At 38.2% G+C, this 22,006-nt stretch overlaps 2 protein-coding genes across 5 annotated transcripts in view; one reads left to right on the top strand and one right to left on the bottom strand.

The window, feature by feature from the left end:
- Positions 1-295: 295 nt before the first annotated feature.
- On the bottom strand, positions 296-799 carry LOC118348512. The gene has a single exon (XM_035690370.1). The coding sequence runs from the start codon at positions 797-799 to the stop codon at positions 296-298; it is 504 nt and encodes a 167-aa protein (XP_035546263.1).
- Positions 800-1,982: 1,183 nt separating this feature from the next.
- The window catches only part of LOC108996716 (homeobox-DDT domain protein RLT2-like), a 36,628-nt gene continuing 16,604 nt past the window's right edge, over positions 1,983-22,006 (top strand). The window contains exons 1-12 of one of the 4 annotated variants that reach the window (XM_035695120.1): positions 1,983-2,403; positions 2,480-2,620; positions 2,782-3,225; positions 3,770-3,855; positions 6,468-6,893; positions 6,975-7,064; positions 7,144-7,308; positions 7,518-7,740; positions 9,831-9,931; positions 10,602-10,688; positions 10,818-10,970; positions 11,155-11,310. In XM_035695120.1, the coding sequence (XP_035551013.1) occupies positions 2,506-2,620; positions 2,782-3,225; positions 3,770-3,855; positions 6,468-6,893; positions 6,975-7,064; positions 7,144-7,308; positions 7,518-7,740; positions 9,831-9,931; positions 10,602-10,688; positions 10,818-10,970; positions 11,155-11,310 (2,046 nt within the window). In that variant the 5' untranslated portion in view covers positions 1,983-2,403; positions 2,480-2,505. The remainder of the gene's footprint in view (positions 2,404-2,479; positions 2,621-2,781; positions 3,226-3,769; positions 3,856-6,467; positions 6,894-6,974; positions 7,065-7,143; positions 7,309-7,517; positions 7,741-9,830; positions 9,932-10,601; positions 10,689-10,817; positions 10,971-11,154; positions 11,311-22,006) is intronic. The other 3 variants (XM_035695122.1, XM_018972732.2, XM_018972731.2) reach the window with 3 other exon arrangements.

Here is a 22,006-nt window from a genome sequence, read left to right as displayed (position 1 = left end):
AGTCATTGTCATTGACTGAGTAATTTACTGGAGGAGCACAACCTTGGGTCAGTTCAGTGAAAATAAAAGATCTCTCTAGCATATTTATATTGTTATGCGAACCAGATAATCCAAAAAATACATGTGATATCCAAAGATCATACAAAACAATCACTTCTAAAATAATTGTTGGTTCACGACAGTGGCCGGAGTACATACATTTCCAAGTAGTGGGACAATTTTTCCACTTCCAATGCATGCAATCAATGCTTCCAAGCATCCCTGGGAATCCACGTTGTTCACCAATTGCTAGCAATCAAGCAATATCATTAACATTTGAAGACTGCAAATATTCATTAGAAAAAATAGTTACAATTGTCTTCGCAAATTTTTTGAACCTCTCCATTGCGGTGCTTTCTCCAATGCTTAGGTATTTATCCATAAAATCACCAGTTACTCCATATGAAAGCATTCTAATGGCAGCGGTTATCTTTTGCATAGAATATAAACTAAGTCTTCCAGCATTATTTCTTATTTGGATGAAGTAGGGCTCGTAAGCCTCAACCTCATGTTGAATACGAAGAATAGTAGACGACTCATATGAAATCTCATTCGAAAGAGAATTCGAGGGATATACTAGTGATTTTGCAAAATAATCACGAAATAGATATTTATGCCCTTGAATATGATCACGCTGAATATACTTATGATGATTGCGACCACGCCTCAATGTTGATCCGTCCTCGTCATTAAGAACAACCTCCAACACATCTTCAGAAGATAAGTTAAGTAACAATTTGCGGAAGAACGAACGGGCCATTTGATGAAGGGAGTGGAAGATGAGGTCGAAAATTGAAATTTCTAAAGATGAAATCAGACTTAGGTTCAAGAGAATGTGATTGGAATCAAAATACCTATTTATACAAAAAAAAAGTTATCGTTACAATTGGACAAAAAAACATTACTGTTGGAGAGAAGATAAAAAATATTATCGTTGGAGAGAAGATAAAAAAATATTACCGTTGGAGAAATGACCAACAAAATGTTACTGTTAGACAAAGGACAACAAATATTACAGTTGGAGGAAGGCTGAAAAGAATTAACCGTTGGATGAAGAACAAAAATTGTTACTGTTACACTATACAAATAAAATATTACTGTTATATATGTAGACACAAATATATTAAAAAATATCACCGCGTTGAAAATTGCACATATTTAAGAAAACATTATTATTTGTTATACTGTATTAATTTAAAAAGTATTATTGTATCGGGTTAGAAATTATAAAAATTATTTGCAAAATATAGTAGAATGTGATTTTTAAAAACAAGAAGAAAAAAACAAAAGAGTTAGTAGTTAAGAATGTAAATGAAAGTTAGAGAAAAAAATAATAAAAAAAGAATGAGAAAAAATTATTTTAATATAATAGAGAAAATATAGAGAATGAGATTTATGATGTTTTTTAAAGATAAGTAAAACTTAAGATAAAATTTAAGGAATGATATATTTTAGGCCTAGTTTATTTTCACAACTATTTTAATTTTATTTCATCTAATTATTACAATTTCCTCAAATTCTAACATAAAATAAAATAAATAATTCAATTTTTTTTAAATTTTAAAATAAAAAATAATATTAAAAAATATATTTTAATAATATTTTATTTAATTTTTATTTTAATTCACCCTAACTTATCTATAAAAACTAGCGAGGACGAGGAAATTTTATAGGAAACGGATGGGATGCTCTCACAGCGCACGCTGCACAGTTTCACTTCAGAGCCACAATCAGAAGACATCCAAATTCTTTCGCTCGTTCGCTTTTGCATATATATATATATATATATGCATATAATACACGCACTCAGCACTATCTCTTTCCCTAAGATCTATCTCTCTCTCAAATTTCAAAAAGGCATATCATCTCTATCTGACAAAATACCCAAATATTTATTATCCTCTCTCCCTCTCTCTCTTTTTGCGATTATTAATTTCAAAACAAAATACACAAAAAGAGAAATTCGGAAATATGGGTGCGATTAGAGAGATAATGACTGCTCGTTCGTTTGTTCGTAGCAGTAGAAGTACTACTAGTTGTTTTTGTTGTTGTTCCTCTTTCCATCAAAATTCCCAGTCCTTTCTTCTTTTTCGTATTTTCTTCTTCTTCCTCTGTCATTATTGTTATTGTTTTTATATTTATTATAATCATTATCTTTTGTTATTCCCTAAATCTCACCGCACATTTCCTTCACGCTCTTCGATTCTTCTTCGTCTTCATCCTCCCCCTCTTCAAACACACCAAACTCTCTCTCCCTCTCTCACCCACTTTTTACTCGTAGCTACTCCACGCTCTCTGAACCCATATTTTGCAATGCATGGTTTTAGTGGGACTTCCCTTCTTTCAAGCTCTTAGTTTTACTCAGTAAGTGAAATTTTTGTTTTTACATTTTTGGGTTTTTGCTACGGTGGGTTGGATTCTTAGGGTTTTCTTGGTTTAGCTTGGTGGCGAGCTTGATCTTCATCAATGGAGGCTGCTGGTTCGGAGGGAGAGAAGAAGAAGCCGCCGGAGGGCGAGAACAAGACGAAGCGCAAAATGAAGACCGCTTCTCAGTTGGAGATTCTAGAAAAGACCTATGCTGGTTTGTCCTCTTTTTTTTTTTTTAAAAAAAGAAAGATTTCAAAAATTAATTTTTGAGCTGATTTTTAGCAGGTGACTTTCATTTCTGTGTGGATATTCTTTTCTTTTATTTTTTGAAAAAGAATTTAGTCTGAGTTTCCTTGGAATTTTGGTTTGGTTTAGTGGAGCCATACCCATCGGAGGCATTGCGAGCGGAGCTGTCGACAAGATTGGGGCTCTCGGATCGTCAATTGCAGATGTGGTTCTGTCATAGGAGGTTGAAGGACCGGAAGGGGCCTCCAGTGAAGAGGCAACCGAAGGACTCTCCGGTTGGGGAGGAAATGGTGGTGGGAGAGGCGGGAAATGAGCACGCATCGGGGTTGGGTTTGGTATCGAGTAAGTTTATGGAATCCCGGCGAGTTGTTGGGCGACCGGGGGTCGCCGTTGCTAGGATTGGAAGTGATATGGGGGCAATGAGTAGGTTCTATGAGCCGCAGCAGTCAATACAAGAGCTTCGAGCTATTGCTTTTGTGGAGGCGCAGTTGGGGGAGCCTCTGAGGGAGGATGGGCCTATTCTTGGGATGGAGTTTGATCCCTTGCCACCGGATGCATTTGGTGCGCCTATAGGTAATTTTTTCTCGGCTTGATTGGCTTCTTGTTTTTCGATAGCATCTTTAAATGCTAGCATTGATGAAAAAACATTAATGCTGTTTTTGCTTAAGAAAATATCGTGTAATTTATATATAAAAAAAAAAAAAGATTATCACGTAAGAAATGGCTACTTTCTAGAGTTCTTCATAGGGCGACTTCATGTTTACATAAGCTATTCTGGCTTTAGGAAGAGCAGGGCATAGAGGGGGTGGGCATGGTTGGTCTGCATTTTTTTTCTTTGATGGTGCACACAAGGGAGCACAAGGGATTTGATCGTAGAGGTTTCTATTTTTCTTCTTACATGCGTCTTGCTGCATATACTTCCCATATTAACGCCTTATGTGCATGATTATGACTGTTTTCACTGTCTTGGAATATTTTTCTCATTTTCTTGCATCAAATATCAGATAAACTTTTTTGAGCTTGTGCATGGAAGCGTAGTGGTCATATCATATAGCTTTTAACTGACAAGGATACTCTAATGTGGTCAAATCGTGATAACCTTTTAAAATGGTTTTAGGATTGGCAGCAGTGGGGCCGCAGAAGCAGTCTGGACGGCCATTTGAGCCTAAGTTATATGAGCAGCCTGATGCTAAATCAATAAAGGTTAGACCGTACTTTTGAGTATGTTAATTTAAATGTTTGTATCCTTGTCTACTTTGGTGGGTGCATTATTGACGCATTATGTTGTGGCTGTAAGACATGGATAATTTATTTCCTGTAAAATTGTAAAATTGAAGGACCTTTTGTGCATGTTAAGCTATGGTCTGGGCTTCCTTTTGTCTTTGATATTTGAAAGTGCAAGTACTAATGTTTGTCACCAATGAGTTTCAGTTTTAATGAAACTGTCTTTGTATAAGGCTGGGGATGTGGTTTTAGATTCAAACTTCAGACACACGAGGGCATGTGTTACTCACAATTCAAAGAACATCAATAGTGTTTATCTTCATAGAAGCTTTAGATGTAATGTAGATATTGGGATTTCCAAACTTGCATCAAGAATGTTGTTAATATAAAGGATTTAATTGCACCAATTCAAGTATATATATATTTTCAATTATTAGTTATAAAAAAAATATATTTTCAATTATTAAATTTTACCACATGTGATATCTTAAATTTTACTGATTCCAAGAATATAGTGTTTTGTCCTCATATATTGAGCACACGCAATGGAAGCACCAAAAAAAAAAAAAAAAAAAAAGATTTGTGGTGACCATCAAAGCATTCCATCTTACAGAATCTCATAAAAGAGAGTTTTGGAGTGCAGGCTGTACATGATTGTTTTGGATATGATTTGTCATGTCATTTAAGATACAGGCATTATTTTAAATAATGAGTAATGTATCTCATTCCACATGTAAATTGCACCATGCAGTTTTTGCCCTGTGGCCCCTATTATGGTCAGATACACTTGACTCACAGCAGTGGCATTTTTTTTTTATAGGTAAAGTCACATCAGTGGTATTATGATGTAAGGTTTTCGTTTTAGAGCAGATTTTAATACACATTTATATATATGACATCTTAAGAAGTGCCAAATTTTTATTGCCTTGTTACCCAACATATTGTATTGTTATGGACTTTGAAGCTTTGTCCTGAGCTGTGTAAAATGCTTGGTTTTTGTAATTAGGAAGTATATGATGCAATACGCGAGTGCAAAACTATGTTTTTCCTTAGGAGAGTTACGCTTTACACCCTTGAGTTACCGCCCATTTCCAATGTGGATCTGGAACAGTGAAAAGTTACAATGTGAACTCTAAACTACCAATAAGGTTTAAGGAATTTTGGCTAAGTCTCCAGTCTTTTGGAGTTTAAAGGAGTTTTGCTCATTTTCTTCTTCTTGCTAGATGGGTGTGTTCTTTTGTATACTTTCTGTGTACTTAGTTGTTCCCTTCAGCTCTTTTAATGAGCATTATTTACCCCCCAAATAAAGAAGATGGTATTTGAGTGATTGTAATGACTTACTCCAATATCTGGAAAAAGCACTAAGTGTTGCTGCTAGGAGTAAGACTCAACTTGTGATAGAAATGTCATCCTTTCATAATTGGTAGTCAAAAGTACAAATTGGGCCTATTGAAATAATATTTTTAGCATTTTTATAATATCAATAACATTATTCTTGCCAAATTTGTCAGGAAAAGGATTGAAGGACAATAGTGTATGAACCATTTCTTCGCCCTCCCTTTTCCCTCCCCCCTTCTCAGGCTAGATTACATGTTACAGTTCATCTTTCCAACAATATCTTAGATTACTTTTCTAGGAAATTTGTGTTTCTTCTGTAGTCTAGAGTTTTGAGATATATGAAATATAGCTTGGACCCTCAGCAATTTACTGCTCAAACAACCAAAATGTGGAAGAATGTCTACAGTTTGTATTGATAGGTGACCATCTCTTTGGGTGCCACAATCTATAATTGTTTTAGGAGATAACTTGTTAGAGAAATTAGCTCAAATATAAGTATGTAGAGCGAGCAACAAAAAAAAAAAAAAATATTTGGCTTTAGACAACACATGCTTAACTTCATTGAATTTTTTGGGGTCATATTCCCAATTTCCCAGATATGCAGTTCTTTTAACATCATTGCTGTGTTTGTTCTGTGAAGAAGTTCCATCTTTTGTGGTTCTGGCTGTGTTAAGTGCATCTTTGAATGTGAGTTTAGGGGGGTGTGTGACTTTTGTAATGCATGGTTAGTTAAAGTGGGTTTTGCATGCGGTATGTTTATGGTGGGTAAGTGGTAGAATGTGTGACCTGGTCATGGGAGAGGGGGTAAAGATTGTGGGGTGTTCGTGCTTTTATGTAGCTATTTTATTAGGTGTGCTGGTGGTAGGCTTTCACCTGAAGATCTTGTTCGTGTTTTTTGAATTTTTAGATTTTCTATTCTAAATATTTTACCTATATAAAAAAAACGTTTTTAGATTTTCTATCCCTTGATTTGTCTAGCTCCCATCAGAGAGAATCTTTAAACCATAAACTTTTCAGCTGTACCTTTGTCTTACTTTCACATTTTTCTTTTTAACATTCTTATTTGGCAAGGCGGATCGCTTTCTTTTCTATATTTACTATATCTCTTTGACCTAGAATAATAAAAGCTAGATATGCTCACACAGTTCCATATTCAGAGCAGCCAACTGTTATAACTGTTCATCTTCAGATATTTCTCATGGTATCTCTCTCTTTGACAAAGAAAAATAAAAGCCAGCTGTGTTCATATTCAGGGTGTAGGCAGGGCTCTCCATGAATACCAATTTCTTCCAGAGCAGCCAACTGTCAGAACCGATGCATATTGGAGGGTTACCCCATCTTACCACTATGGTTCACCTGGTGATGGTCCAAATGCCAGGACTCCATCATTACCTTCTAGCCGCATATTCATGCATGGAAATGAACATGTACCTTCTGGCTATGGTTTTCAAGGTCAGATGCCTGGTCTAAATCTTTTGCCTCAACAAGGGAAGCAGGGTCATCTATTGCCCTCTGCTTCAGGAGAGAATGACAATAATTCACGAAAGAACCCCTTCACAAACATCACAGATGCTCATTTTGGTGCTCATCCAATAACTCAAATGGAAAATCCATTTGTGTCCTCTGACAAGAGGGTCATCCTTGATGAGGATGTTTCGCGGATGGAGAGGAAGCGCAAGGTTTTGTGCTGCACTATTTATGATCTCATTCTTTCTAAATAATGATCTGCAGTTAATTCATCTTTATTTTCCTCTCGGTAGACTGAGGAAGCGAGAATAGCACGGGAAGTTGAAGCCCACGAGAAAAGGATTCGAAAAGAGCTTGAAAAACAAGATATATTGAGGCGTAAGGTTGTGTCTGTTACTATGCATTAATTTTCTCTGTAAACTTTATTTATTGTGAACTAATATGATTTTCTTTTGCATTAAGAGAGAAGAGCAAATGAGGAAAGAGATGGAGAGGCATGATCGTGACAGGCGGAAGGAAGAAGAAAGGCTGTTGCGAGAAAAGCAGCGAGAGGAAGAGAGATATCAAAGGGAGCAAAGGCGTGAATTGGAGCGGAGGGAGAAGTTTTTGCAGAAGGAATCGATCAGAGTAAGTTGAAGAATCTGAGGTTGTAGCTACTTCCTTGTAATATAACATGAGAGTATAATTTATTAAGCTTAAGAATCTGATTCTGTTGCTGCATCCTTATAATATAACACGAGAGTATAATTTATTATTTTACCTATAAAAAAAAAGTTATTATTTTGTTCTTGACAGTTTTAAGAAGAAAACATTTAGTTGTCTGTTGATGTAATCAGGTTGAGAAGTTAAGACAAAAGGAAGAAATTCGCAGGGAAAAGGAGGCTGCAAGGCTTAAAGCTGCTAATGAGAGAGCAATTGCTCGTAGAATTGCTAAAGAGTCAATGGAACTCATTGAGGATGAACGCTTGGAACTCATGGAGTTAGCCACATCCAGCAAGGGATTGCCTTCAATACTTTCTCTTGACTATGAAACTGCACAAAATCTTGAAATATATAGAGGTAGATTATGATTGACATCCCTTATATTCTGTTCAATTTTGATGAAGATGTATTTTATGGGATATATCTACAGATCTTAAAATTATCTGGCTTACATTACTAACTTAATAAGACCTTTTTTAATCTGCAGACGTTGAACTTAAAACTTTATTCTTAGGGTTTTGGTTCAGCAAAACTTCATAGAAGTAACAATCATGGATACTATTCTAGTTCTACTTTTATCTATTTTTGGAGTTTGGGTTGATAGCTTACATCTACCTGTAATTTTTCATGGTGAAGCACTTGTTATGTACCATTTGTTTCGCTACCATAAAAGTTTGCTTGTTCTGTCATTGAAGTTAAATTAGGTTTTTTTTTAGCTTAAGACTTGAAAATATATGCTTGGATCAAGATAATCTGCTTAGGGAACATAACATAATACATAAATCAATTATATAATCACAATTATAAAAAATTATATAATATTTTCTATAAGATAAATAAGCTATATGTGAACTATAGAGGAATAGTAAAAAAATCTTAAGATCTTAGAGATATTAGGGAGTTGCAACAAACAGGGAAGTAAATAAAAGGAGAGAGATCATTGTTGCAGAAGAATATTTTGTTTTTTGTTAGTAATAGAACTTCACTGAAAAATGCGAAAGATGTTACCTAAGTACACAAAATTTACGTAAGAGAGTCACCAATCTAGAAGGAGAAAAGGATTCCAAAAAGGAAAAAAAAAAAGAAGGAAAGAAAGTTGAGCCTATTAAAGTCTTATAGAAGCTGTCCAAAGTTAGAGGTTTGAAAAGAATGTTTTGAGCTCCTAATCTATTGAATAATTGAGTGGGTTTTGTCCCAACAGCTGGTGGATTTGTGGCTTGTTGGCATAGCAATGGTGATTGATATTTGGAGGATGATACCCTTGTGCGTATCATAAGATGGCTGCGGATGTATGGGCATCAATATTTTTTACTTTTGAGATTGAGTGGGTTATGTCCCGACAGATGGTGGATTTAGATTTTTGTGGCTTTTTGGCATACCAATAACAATAGATATTTGGAGGATGATCCCCTTGTGTTTGATGTGGTGTATTTGATGGAACACAATGCCCGTACTTTTGATGATTGTGGAGAGGACGGTGCTAGAATGAAGAGTCATTATGTTCAATATCCTTTATGTATGGATGGTGGCCAGCAGTAGTGTCCGCTCCTATAGCTTTCTAGACTGCATGGAGTTGTGTTCTTTTTATTTGTCCCTTATAGTTGGGTGTTACCTGTTGTATATTTCTTATTTATTTGGGTTGCGCCCCTTTGTGTCTTGAATAAAATATACTCTATCGAAAAAAGGTACACATAGGGCACATCCATCCATGTGCCCAAGAAAAAAGAAAGGGAAAAGGAAAATGACATGGTTTGAGGAGTAGTGCTACATATACGTACAGTTTTACTTACATTTTTACTTACAACACTTATTTTGTTAGTTTTTTTTTTTTAAATTCAAGTTTTATGTTTTTCAGCCTATCAATAACTGACATGTGGAGAAGTAAATTTTTTGTAAGTTTTTCTTAAGTACATTTAGCATTTTCCTAATTTGAGATATAGTCATTAAATATGGTCTTAACATAACCAATGGTCATTGGACCAGGTTGCATCTCCTCCTTGCTTAAAATGAGTGTTTCATCTCATCTCATCTCATCATTACAACTTTTCCAAGCCTCTATACAAAATATAATAAACAATTCAACTTTTTCAAATCCCAAAACAATAATAATATTAAAAAATAATATTCTAATAATATTTTATTCAGCTTTCAATTTTTATCTCAACTCACTATCCAAACGGCACCTAAGAGTGAAGCCATAGGTTTGATGTTATATATCTGTCTCATTCTTTCCCATAGCAATGATGGTCAGAACATTGAAATTAGTAATGGTAAGAATAATGGTGATTGCATCTGTACATTTTGTCAACTTTCTCATAGTGTAAATGTTTCTGCTATCAGACTCAGTTGCTTAGCTTCAATATTGACCACCTGAAACTTGTATTTTTTTTCTTGATACGTATGGTTGAATTTTGATCTTGGAGCAGCTGACATTGTCTGTATTTTAGATATGCGAACTCTGTTCCCACCCAAATTGGTGAATTTGAAAAGGCCTTTCACTGTTCAACCCTGGATTGACTCAGAAGACAACATAGGGAATCTTCTTATGGTGAGTCTGAACATTGTCTCTTCTGTCTCTTCTACTCCACTTTTCCTGATAAGAACATGAAATCCATATTGAGACTGGAATGCGTCAGGTAGGTATGCTCTTTCTATACCCTTGTGGAATTGTGGTTATTTATTTATTTAATTTTTTTTTTTTGGGGGGGGGGGGGTGTTGATCATGCTATGGTTTGTTCAGCTAATGAAAATAAAGGTATTAAAAGAAAATAGTGTTAGTTTTAACTTGTTTCTTACCGATTAAAAAAAAAAGGAAAATAGTGTTAGTTGCATGTCGTAGTTTGTTCTTCGTACCCTGCTGATGGTCCATATTGTTTTTTCATGTCATGGTAAATTTCAGAAGTAACACTTACTGTTTGCTTCTCCAAGGTTATAAATCGTGCCATGTACACCTTAAATTATTTTGTCACCAGCATGGTGATTTACTCAGTTCTGCAAGTATAAAATCTCCTTTCATTATGTTGTCGAAATTTTAATTGTAAATGGTGAATGGTGTTCTTTTGCTTATATTGCAAAGCCCTGATGTTTTGCAGCAAGGAGGCGAAATCCTGTGCTAAAAATCCTGCTTATTTTAGTGGATTGTCAGTCCAGTATCTTTATCTTCAGAATATTTTTCATCTGTTCAAATGTATTGAACTGAGATGTTTTTTTTTTTCAAGGTTTGGAGGTTCTTAATTACTTTTGTTGATGTTCTTGGACTTTGGCCATTTACTCTGGATGAGTTCGTCCAAGCTTTTCATGACTATGTAGGTCAAGCTCTCTCTCTCTCTCTCTCTCTCTCTCACACACACACACACACACACACACACTCACTCACACACAAACACAATTATGTTTATGATCAATTCACATAACCCTCTACTCCCTGCACCCAGGATCCAAGGTTGTTGGGTGAGATACATGTTGCTCTTCTCAGATCCATCATAAAAGATATAGAGGATGTTGCGAGAACACCCTCTACTGGGCTGGGGGCAATTCAAAATTGTGCTGCTAATCCTGGAGGTGGACATCCACTGGTTATTGAAGGGGTAAACTATTTTTTTATTGCCAAATACAATCAGTTGTAAGTGGTAAACTATTGAGTAGTGGTCGTAACTGCTGCTGTTTTGTTCCACCTTTTTGGTCTCTCTCTCTCTTCCTTCCCCTCCCTTCCTCCCTCCCATACAAAATTCTTATTGTTTTCTATTTTTTTTCACTTGGATTCTCTATCAGGCATATGCTTGGGGTTTTGATATATGTAACTGGCAGCGCCACTTGAATCCCTTGACGTGGCCAGAGATTTTGCGTCAATTTGCTTTATCAGCAGGTTTTGGGCCACAACTGAAGAGAAGGAATGTTGAACAGACATATCTTCGTGAGGACAATGAGGTGACATTCTTTTCAATTCAAAACTTAAATCAATGAAAAAGTGGCTACGATTTGTTGTCATTTCTTATATTAGTGGTAAATTGCCTGTTTGTTACATTAGCTTGATTCCTATTTCATTATAGATTTTGATAATCTTGTTGTTGATCAAGTTTTCCAAAGAGAGCTCTTCTACATACCCAATAATTTAGCCTAATGTGTTCTGAATATTGATACTTTTCTTCATGGTAAAACGAGACTGGTTAGAATGCAATGCTGAGACAAGTTGCATTAAACAAAGCCCAGAATGTACTTGATATGTTCTTAGTTCCTTTTTCAGTCTCGAATGAATCAAGTTGCATTTACTATCAAGGGATATTGAGCTTTGTTTTGAGTATATAGAAAGTCTGCTTGATGATTCTTGTATGTAACACCCCTTCACATTTTCCATAGCACCAGGTAATAAGAGTTCTATAGAAGAATGTAGACTTCAAACACTACTGATCACTTTGTTAAAACCTCAAAATAATCAATGAATGAAATTCAGCATATTCAAACAAAGATCCTAATGGCCTTAATTAGCTTCACTAGCTCATTATCTCCTCAATGGACTTTGGCTTGCATACTCATCCTCGTTGTTAAATTTTTTTTGATAAGTAAACGATATTATTATTAATAGAGATAGGCATAGCCCAAGCACACAAAATGGTATACAAGAGATAATACCTATCTAGGTCGATGTAGTGGAAACAAGAAAATCATGAAAATTTAGGCCATTAAAATCTATAGCTATGGCCCATAGAAATAAAGTACGGAAAGAAAAGTTCCAAGTTCCTCTAGTGACCGCTTCTTATCTTCAAATGTCCGATCATTACGCTCTTGCCATATAAACTACATAATGCAGATCGGGGATCATCTTCCACACGACCTTGATTTGTGGGCCACCTCTCGGAAGTTTCCTGCTAGCCAATAACTCAACCACTGTGGCAGGCATTATGCAAGTTAACTCTACTCGACTGAACACTTCAATCCACAAGGCTTTAGCTGTCTTGCAATGTAACAAGAGATGCTCCACTGTCTCGCCAGATTTCTTGCACATACAACACCAATCTAGAATAACGACTCGGCGCTTCCTTAGATTATCGGTTGTCAAAATCTTGCCCAGGGCTGTTGTCCAAGTGAAGAAGATCACTTTGGGAGGCGCCTTATTCCTCCAAATTTTCCTCCATGGGAACTGTATATTTTGTAATTGTGTGAGGGACTTATAGAATGATCGAACCGAGAAAGCACCCTTACCCGCAGGTGCCCACCATAGTGTATCGGCTCGTTGTCCATTTGGCTTCACATAATATAGTAGACTGAAAAAAGCCTCAAAGCTGTCTACTTCTCAATCCTGAGCTGCTCTGCTAAAAGTAACATTCCATTGAACTTGGTCCCTTGATCGAACCATGAGATATGCTATTGAAGCTTCTTGATCACGTGGCCCTTGGAAAACAAATGGAAAAGAATCCTTTAGAGCCTCATCCACACACCGTATGTCCCTCCAAAAATTTATTCTGGAACCCCCACCCTAGCCTAATGTGCTTCCAAACCCCCACTTCATAGGCCCCATTCACCTCTCTAGTACACCAACCACCCCACAAGTCTCAGTATTTGCAATCAACCACCAATTTCCATAGGGCTTCTGGTTCCAAGTTATACCTCCATAGCCATTTACCAAGTAGGATCCGATTGAATGTTCTCATATTTTTTATACCCAATCCTCCGGACGAGATTGGCCTACACACCTTATCCCAATTGACAAGATGGAATTTGAATTCATCCCCATCCCGCTCCATAAAAAATCGCGGTAGAGTTTTTCGATCCGAGCCACTACACTAGCTGGAATTGGAAACAAAGACGGAAAAATATTGATAAGTTAGAGAGAGTCCTCTTAATGAGAGTCAACCTACCCCCTTTTGACAAGTACAGTCTCTTCCACCCTGCCTACCTTCATTCTATCTTTTCGATAATTGCATCCCAAATTGATAGATCTTGTGAGGCAACCCCCAACAGCAGTCCCACATATGTCATGGGAAGAGAGGCTATCTTACACCCAAGTGTGCTCGCCAACTGCCGAGTGTTGCTGACATTTCCCACTGGCACTAATTCTTATTTATCGAAGTTCACTTTCAAGTTTGACGCTGCTTCGAAGCATAGTAATAGTGCCTTTAGTGCCCCCCTCAACTGGTTTTGATCTGCCTCACAGAATATTAGCGTGTCATCTGCAAATAATAAATTTGATAAAGTAATATTGCGCAGCCTAGATCAGGCTGCCTAAGAAGTGCCATCTAGCCCGATCGGGAATTTTTTTTATTATACAATCTCATTGTTAACTAGGACATTTTAAAACATAAAAATGAATTGAAAACTCGGTCATATTGTAAAAGAGTTGTTAACATCTTGTCTTTAAAAAGCATTGATAAAACATTTTACCCCATCATAAAGCATTTTTCCTTGAAAGTTTTGGGTGGCCAACACACACTTATGCCCTTTGTCAAGGTCGGGGATCATGTTGATCCTGACTCCCTCTTGTTACTTATCAAAATGAAATATCTTATCTTATTCTTATCGTTGTTCAATATATCCCCAAGTGGTTTAATGATGGTCGAAATTGGAGTCCACCTTTGCACTGCCAGCACCTCCGTATATGACTTGGGACTCGCCAGAACACTTGGAATTTTTCGACCCTCCACCGATAACTTACTCCCCAAACTAGATGACTAGGAAAAACCATGAACTGGTATCCTCAATTTTCTAAGCCAACAAAAGATGGAACCCATCTTCGCGAGAATCTCTAGGATATTAACATACCCACTATGATCATTTCCCCGTCATATTTAGTGAGAAAAAAATACCATCCAAAGGAATTAGAGCACCATTGTGTGTTCAACGCTCTGTTTCTAATACGGGAAAACCTTGCAATTTCCTTCATTCTATCAGCTTGTTGCAAGTCTTCCCCTGTTGCTGGAAGCCACTCAACACTGACCCTGCTAAGGAAACTAATTGCAATTCCCCTTCTCCTAGCAATTCATACCATAGAAATCCCCACTGATGCTGAAAGTTGATATTTTTAAATAACTGAGAAAAGAATTCCATAGTAAAGTGAGGAAATTAATGAAAAGATATCGAATTATGAAAAATGATAGTTATAGATAGTTTTCTGGTGAAAATCATTGGAAATAACCAGCAATCATTTTTTGGCGGAAATTACTGTTCAAGTCTGTTTGCACTTTTTAAAAACCAGTACATATGGTTTAAAAAGTTTAAGACTAGCACCTATGGTTATGGTGAAGTTTTAAAATGGTCCCACCGTCAAGACTTTGTTACTCTCCCAACGGAAAATGCTGATTTGGCAATTGACTGCCATATTATGTCCTATTATAAGACAACACTCATCATATTAGATACTCTTAGTATTTAAAAATTTTAAAAATGCACAATCAGCATGCCACGTCAGCATTTACAATAAAATAAAGTTATAAATTTTAGAAAATCAACAAAATAAACAATAGAAACACAAAAAGCTTAGAAAACAAGAATTTATTTTTTAAAAAATAATTAATAAAATTTAGAAACTAAATCTTAAAAAATAACATTAAAATCTCTAAAATACAATTATAACAACTTTTTATGAAAATTGTTAAAGACAATTAGTAAAGCACTTTAGAAAGAAAATATTAAATAAGAGTAAAATAAATTAAGAGAACTCAAAATAAAAAATTGAAAACACAGAATAAATTAACACTTTACCTTTGCCCGGCCTAGATCAGGCTGCCTAAGAAGTGCCTCCCCTTGGTGGGCGCCATCTGGGATCACCAGCCACTGCTTGGGTGGGGTGGCCTAGATTGGGCCATTATCGTAGTTAGGGGTGGGCTCCAACTCCGACAGAGTCAGAATGGCCAATTTTGACCTCTGACTCCAACTAGGGTCACTAGGGTCGGAGGCCAAGTTGATCTCCAACTCCGATCAGAGCTTCGGAGTCAGAAGTCAAAGCCCAACTCGGAGTAAGGGTTTTTTTCCATTTTTCTTCCCACTTTCCCACCATCCAAATAAATTCCAAATAGTATACAACAATAGTCAAACAAAGAAACCCATCTCACCTCAGACAACAAATCTGATCGATCTCGCTTCAGCCACCATTGCCGTCGGACAGTTCAGCCACCATCTCCTTTGGACAGCACACACTATCTCTATCGCACCATGCTTCTCTTGACTCTCGGCATCAAAAAGTGAAGAAGGCTGAAGGAGGGGGGGACTGGGGGTAGAAATAAGTCTGAAGGGGGAGTGGGACTGGGGAAGAAAGTGAAGAATCGAAGATTGTTCTCGTGGGGAAGAGTGAAATAAGTTTGGGGTTGGGGTATGGTGACATTTTAGTTAAAAAGCCAAAAACAAATTTGTTCTCTTGGGGCACTGGGGGCTCGACTCCTGTCATGGAGATTAATAAAAACTGTAGCAACCATTTGGCAATCGAGCCTCACTTATTTATATTGTAATATTAAATATATTAAGTATATCTATCGGAGTCGGAATCGGAGTTGGTAGTCCAGAGTCTTGTTCAACCCCGAACTTCGACTTCGACTCCGACTCCGACTCCAACTGTTTTTACCCTCTAACTTTGACTCCGAACTCCGACTTTTTCAACTCCGACAGAGTCGGAATCAGAGCGGGAGTCGGAGTCGTTGAAGTCTTTGCCCACCCCTAATCGTAGTCCTTAAGCGGCTAGATTTAAGCCACCCTTGGTGGCCACTGACAACTCCATCCTTTTTTTTTTTCCAATTTTTTTTAAATTTTTTTTGGTTTTTGAAATTTTCTTAAGTTATTTTTTCTTATTTAATTTTTATATTTATCTTTTGCATGTGTATTAATAATTCTTTCAACAATTTTCCTTTTTATTTTATTTATAATTTCGTGTTTTAGAAAGTTTTGATGTTATTTTTTAAAAGCATTAAAGATCCATGCCATTAGTGCACATGATTTCTTAGCATTAAAGATCCATGGGATACACAGTCCTCCCCCTCTCCCCATTTTTTCTTTAATCTGATCATTATGCGTAGACATCATGAATACCCTTTCATCAGTCGTCTTTGTTTTTTGAACTTTTCTCTCCGTACACAACTTTTCCCTCCCAAAAAACCATAGCCTCCATCGTCCCTTCAACATTCTGCTGCCGTCCCACTCTCACCGGTGGTCTCTCTAAACCCTAGCCTCCATCCCCGTGATCTCGCCATCGTCTCTCTCTCGCACTAAGATAACTCCAGTGTCAACGCCAACTCTCACCCACTCACTCTAGTTCAGCAAGTGACTGCGCACCGCCAGCACAGACAAGATCGCCAGCCCCCGGCGACTTCACTGAGGGTTGTCCGGCGTTGGCAGGCCTCCGGAGACACGATTTTTTACTAGATTCGTTTCTGGTTTCTATGTTTTGTCATCTCCTTAGGCGGCTGATCTGTGTTCCTGGAACCTCCAACAAGGGACTTCCGACGCCGGTACCATCTTCGGCAATCAAGTTTTTGAGCAGTTTGGTTTTTTTTGGCCGCGAAGATCTGGTTTTTTCGGGGTCTCACTCCAATGATGGGAAGTTTGATATGGTGAAAGGTGTTTGATCTGGGGAAGTTTAATCATGGGCATTCTTAAACACCTTTTAATTGAATCAAAGGTATTTATAATGTCTATGGAGGGTGGAAAGTATTGTCGTATCACAGAAAGGGGTAGGAAGGTAACCAAGGAGATGGTGCTCAGTCATGCCAATGCTTATTGGCTGGCCAGTACAATGGAATAATGTGTTTTATCAGTGGGAGGGAAAGACTTCGTCAAGACTTATAGGGATGGAATCAAAGCTCTGTTTGTTCATAGGAGGTTGAACGCTTATGGGCATTTTTTGGAAGTAATTGACCATGGTGGTGGTAGGGGGGGTCGTGGTCTCTTAGCGATTTTGGAAGGAGTGGAAGGAAAGGGTTGGAAGAGCTTTTCTATGGAGTTAAAACATAGTTTGGCTAAGAAGGCTCTGGTTCTTGCACCACAAATGAACAGAGAGGTAGAGAAGGGGAAGGAGATTGTGAGGCAGTCCAAGTCGTATGCAGAGGTGGCGGTGGGTGGTGTAGGGAAGAGGGTGGCAGCGCATGGGTTCTGAGTCATCCTTTGGCGATTGAACAAAAACACAAAAAGGGAGGCATGGCAGGGAAACTTTCGGAGGGACTTGGTCTGAAGAGGGAAGGGGCAAGACACCAATTACCTAAAATGGATAGCTGTCAAGGAGAAAACGAGTTGCAAAGGTATCTATATAGTCTGAAAAAGGAGGTAACGAGCGTGAATGAGGATTTGAAATTGTTTAGAAAGGAGATAAAGTCTTGGATTTTTAAGATAATCAATGGTTTGGGCCTAGACTTGGGCCAACGTTTGAGGCCTCTAAAAATAGGAAAAAGGAAGTCTGCTGGGTGTAAAAGTTTGAGGCCAGACAAAGGGAAGGCCAAACTTGGGCTGGCCCGCATAAGCCCACTTTGCCGTCCAAACCTAAAATGGAGGCCGAAGCTTCATTTGCTCGTGTTTGAGAAGGGCTCCACTTCTGGGCCAGTTTCACATTCCAACGAAAGTCTTGGGCCAGAGGAGACCCTTATCTTGGCGCAAGTGACAACAAATCCTACGCAGAAATGCACACAAGCTTCTACGGAACACTTGGAGGAGGTTTCTGACTTGTCCCCAGTCATATTGGCGGAGAAGGCAGGTTGGGTATTAGAGAAGTCCACGACAGGAGCAGAGTCTGTGGAAGGCTTGGAGCACTGTGGGAAGACATAGATAACAACTATGGGACCTTTGGCTTTGGTTTCGTCATGTGATCATGGTGTAATGCTGACATCTAAAGCAGGGCCTGTCGAAGTTGCACACACAAGGTCGCCAGAAGTGAAGGGATTTGCTGCCAACCCAGAATCTCCAATGGAGAGTACCATTGATGTTGTTGAGGAGGCACAAGATTTAAACAAGGGTTTATCGTTGGTAGCATTTGGAACTACGTCGGGCGCTACATCAGGGGGAAAACAATATAGATGGATCATTTTCGGATTGGGTTTTGCAAAAGGTTAATGAGATTCAGCATATTGTGGGAATCTCACATGGAAGATGTGAAGACTAGTTTAAAGCTCTAATCACTGAGATTGAGGCGAGCCACTCGCGTGATACCAAATCAAGCTTTAAGAAAAGCAGGGAGTTGAAGCGTATTTTTTGTGCAATCAACTATGACGCTAAGGGTGGAAGCTCAAGTCGAGGGCATAGAGGTTGATGTATGTTGGGTAGTCTTTCAGATAAAGGGTATGTCGGATACGGCTATGGGAAACATTGGGTTGGGGTTGGGGAGGTGTGATTTATTCTAACTCGGTCTTGATGTATGTTGGGTAGTTTTTCGTGGGCTTTTGGGGCAATAGGAGTTTTTTTTTTTTTTTTATAAGAGATAAATTTTATTGATATGAATGAAATAGGGATGTGCCATTTATATAGGAAGTATACAAAAGAACACCTAAATACATTCTAAGAGCGATGAACTAAAGACAAGAAATCATGAATATCATTCCCGTTTAATACAATAGCAGAAAACCAAAGCAATAAAGTATGTAGAAAAAAATTCTTGAGCTCCACCATTGTGCGTTCCTTGTCTTCAAAACAGTACGCATTCCTTTCCGTCCAAATACACTACATGATACACAACGGAATCATCCTCAAAACTGCTGCCACTTGATGACTACTCTGCAATTTTCTCCAACAACCCATCAAATCCACCACCCTCATAGGCATTACCCAAGCAACACCAATCCTTCGAAAGATCTCATCGCACAACACCATTGTTACGTCACAATATAGTAAGAGTTGATCCACAGATTCTCTATTCTTGTTACATATGTAGCACCAATCCAACACTACACATCTTCTCTTCCTCAAGTTGTCAATGGTCAAGATCTTCCCAAGAGCGGCATTCCAAAAAAAAAAAACAACTTTAGAGGGCACACGAGACCTCCAAATGTTCTTCTAAGGGAATGGAGTATGATCCTGTGTAGTCAAAAGGTTATAATACGCCTTAACTGTACATTTCTTGTGATCCTTAACCCTCCACTTCAAGCTATCATGTTGTGCCATCGTAGTCTCCGAGGAATGTAATAGGCTGAAAAAGTCTGAAGTCATAGATAATTCCCAGTCATGAAAATCTCTATTAAACAGAATATTCCACTGATGCGTACCATGAGCAAATAACTGCACATCCGCCACTGAAGTCTCCCTATTAGCTGCAATATGATATAAAGCTGGAAAACCCTTTTCAATGCATGATCTCCACACCACAAGTTCCTCCAAAAATTGATTCGGTTGCCATTACCGGCTACAAAGCGAATATGATTTTCAAAGCATGTCCACCCCTTCCTTATGAACTTCCATAACCCCGCTCTATACTCCCTCTCACTTCTTTGGAACACCAATCACCCCAAGCAACATCATATCTAGCTTCTATAGTTTCCTTCCATAATGATCCCCCTTCCAAATAATATCTCCAAAGCCATTTCCCTAATAGCGCTTTATTAAAGGTTCTCAAGTTACAGACACCCAACTCCTCATTCACAATTGGAGCACATACTGTCTTCCAACTAACCAAATGAAATTTCTTCTCCTCCCCTATGCCTCTCCATAAGAACGCCCTAAAAAGTTTTTCAATCCTATTCACCACCCCTGCAGGCATAGGAAAGAGAGATAAGAAATAAGTGAGGAGGTTAGTGAGGGTGCTCTTGATAAGAGTAAGACGACTCCCTTTTGATAAATACACTATTTTCCATCCCGCCAACCTTTTCTCTATCTTCTTCACCACCCCATCCCATATTGCTCTACTCTTGAAAGTTGCACCTAACGGAAGGCCCAAATATTTCATTGGGAAAGAGGACACCCTGCAATCCAAAAGACTTGCTAGACTGCGGATATTAGGGACCACACCCATCGGAACCATCTCAGACTTACCAATGTTCATCTTGAGCCCTGACACTGCTTCAAAACAAAGCAACAATGCACGTAGAGTTTGGACCTGGCTACTATCCGCTTTACAAAATACCTGTGTCATATGCAAAAAGAAGATGTGAGATGATAAATGGGCCACCAGAGCCATTTCCCACCTGAAAACTAGATAAAAAACCCCCATCGATAGTAGCCTGCACCATCCTACTCAACGCCTCCTTAACAATAACAAATAGAAGATGAGATAACGGATCACCTTGTTGCAAACCCCTCGAGCTATCAAAAAAATCAGCAAGAGTACTGTTAATTAGAACTAAGAATCGGGCAGTTGAAATACAATGACGCATCCAAGAAATCCACCTATCCCCAAAACCACACCTCTTAAGCAAGTACAAAAGAAATTCTCAATTCACATGATCATAAGCCTTCTCCATGTCAAGCTTGCAAAGAATACCTGGACTGCCCTCCCGCAATCTAGCATCTAAGCTCTCATTTGCTATGAGCACCGAATCGAGAATATGTCTCCCACGAATAAAAGCATTCTGAGGCTTGGAAATAATATTTTCTAACATTGGACTAAGTCGGTTAGCAAGAACTTTCGAAATAATCTTATAAAAACTACTAACAAAACTTATTGGACGAAAGTCCTCAATAATCAAAGCTCCGTGTTTCTTGGGAATAAGAGCAATGAAAGTCGGGTTGAGTGATTTTTCGAACTTCTAAAAAGTGTGAAATTCACTGAACACCATCACAATACATCACCTTTCACAACATCCTAACAAGTTTGGAACAAAGCCATTGAAAAACCATCCGGACCTGACACTTTATCCTTAGCCATACTAGAGATGACTTTGAAAATCTCTTCTTCATCGAAAGGTTTTTCCAAGACACTCACATTTTGCGGATCAATTGCCTCAAAAGACAAGATATCAAGCTTCGGCCTCCAAGTTGCCGATTCGTTGAGAAGAGTCTCATAATAATGTGCAATATGATTTTCTAGTTTGGGAGGAGAGGATAGCACTGGAGTACCTGAATGAAACAACTCAATAGCATTGTTACGCCAATATGAATTAATCACTTTGTGAAAGAACATCGTACACCTATTACCCTCTTTCAACCAAAGGGACCTGGATTTATGGCGCCATGATGTATCCTCTAACAACAAAACCCTTTCCAAATCTGCCACAACCATGGCCTTCCTCAATAACACCTGGTCCGAGGCATCTCCCAATAATTCCTTACCCTCTAGCTCCTGCAATTCCTCCAACAATGTAGACTTTTGATTGTCAGTCTGACCGAAAACTTCCAAGTTTCACTTTTTCAGATCTTGTTTTAGAGCCTTCATCTTACCTGCAAGAATGAAACTTGGATTGCCACTAAATTGGTACGATGCCCACCAAGTACGCACCATCTCTACAAACTCATTCGTTGTTAGCCACATGTTCTCAAACTTGAAGTACCGGCGACCCCTGTGAATGCCCCCACAATCTAGGAGAATGAGAAAATGATCTGAACTGACTCGAGCTAACCTTTTATGACTTACATTTGGATAGTGGGCTCCCCATGAAGGCGAGACAAAGAATCTATTCAATTTCGACCAAACCTGGCCGTTAGACCATGTAGACTTGTCCCCCACCAAGGAAAGGTCCATAAGGTCCAGATCAAAGATGAACTCTGAGAATTCCGCCATGGCCATAGT

Source organism: Juglans regia, chromosome 1 (genome assembly GCF_001411555.2).
Source record: "Juglans regia cultivar Chandler chromosome 1, Walnut 2.0, whole genome shotgun sequence".
Taxonomy (NCBI): Eukaryota; Viridiplantae; Streptophyta; class Magnoliopsida; order Fagales; family Juglandaceae; genus Juglans; species Juglans regia.
This window is presented reverse-complemented; position numbering and strand designations above follow the sequence as displayed.

Coding starts and splice junctions, on each gene's coding strand:
- LOC118348512 (XM_035690370.1), bottom strand. CDS start 799: ATGGCCCGTTCGTTCTTCCGCAAATTGTTACTTAACTTATCTTCTGAA.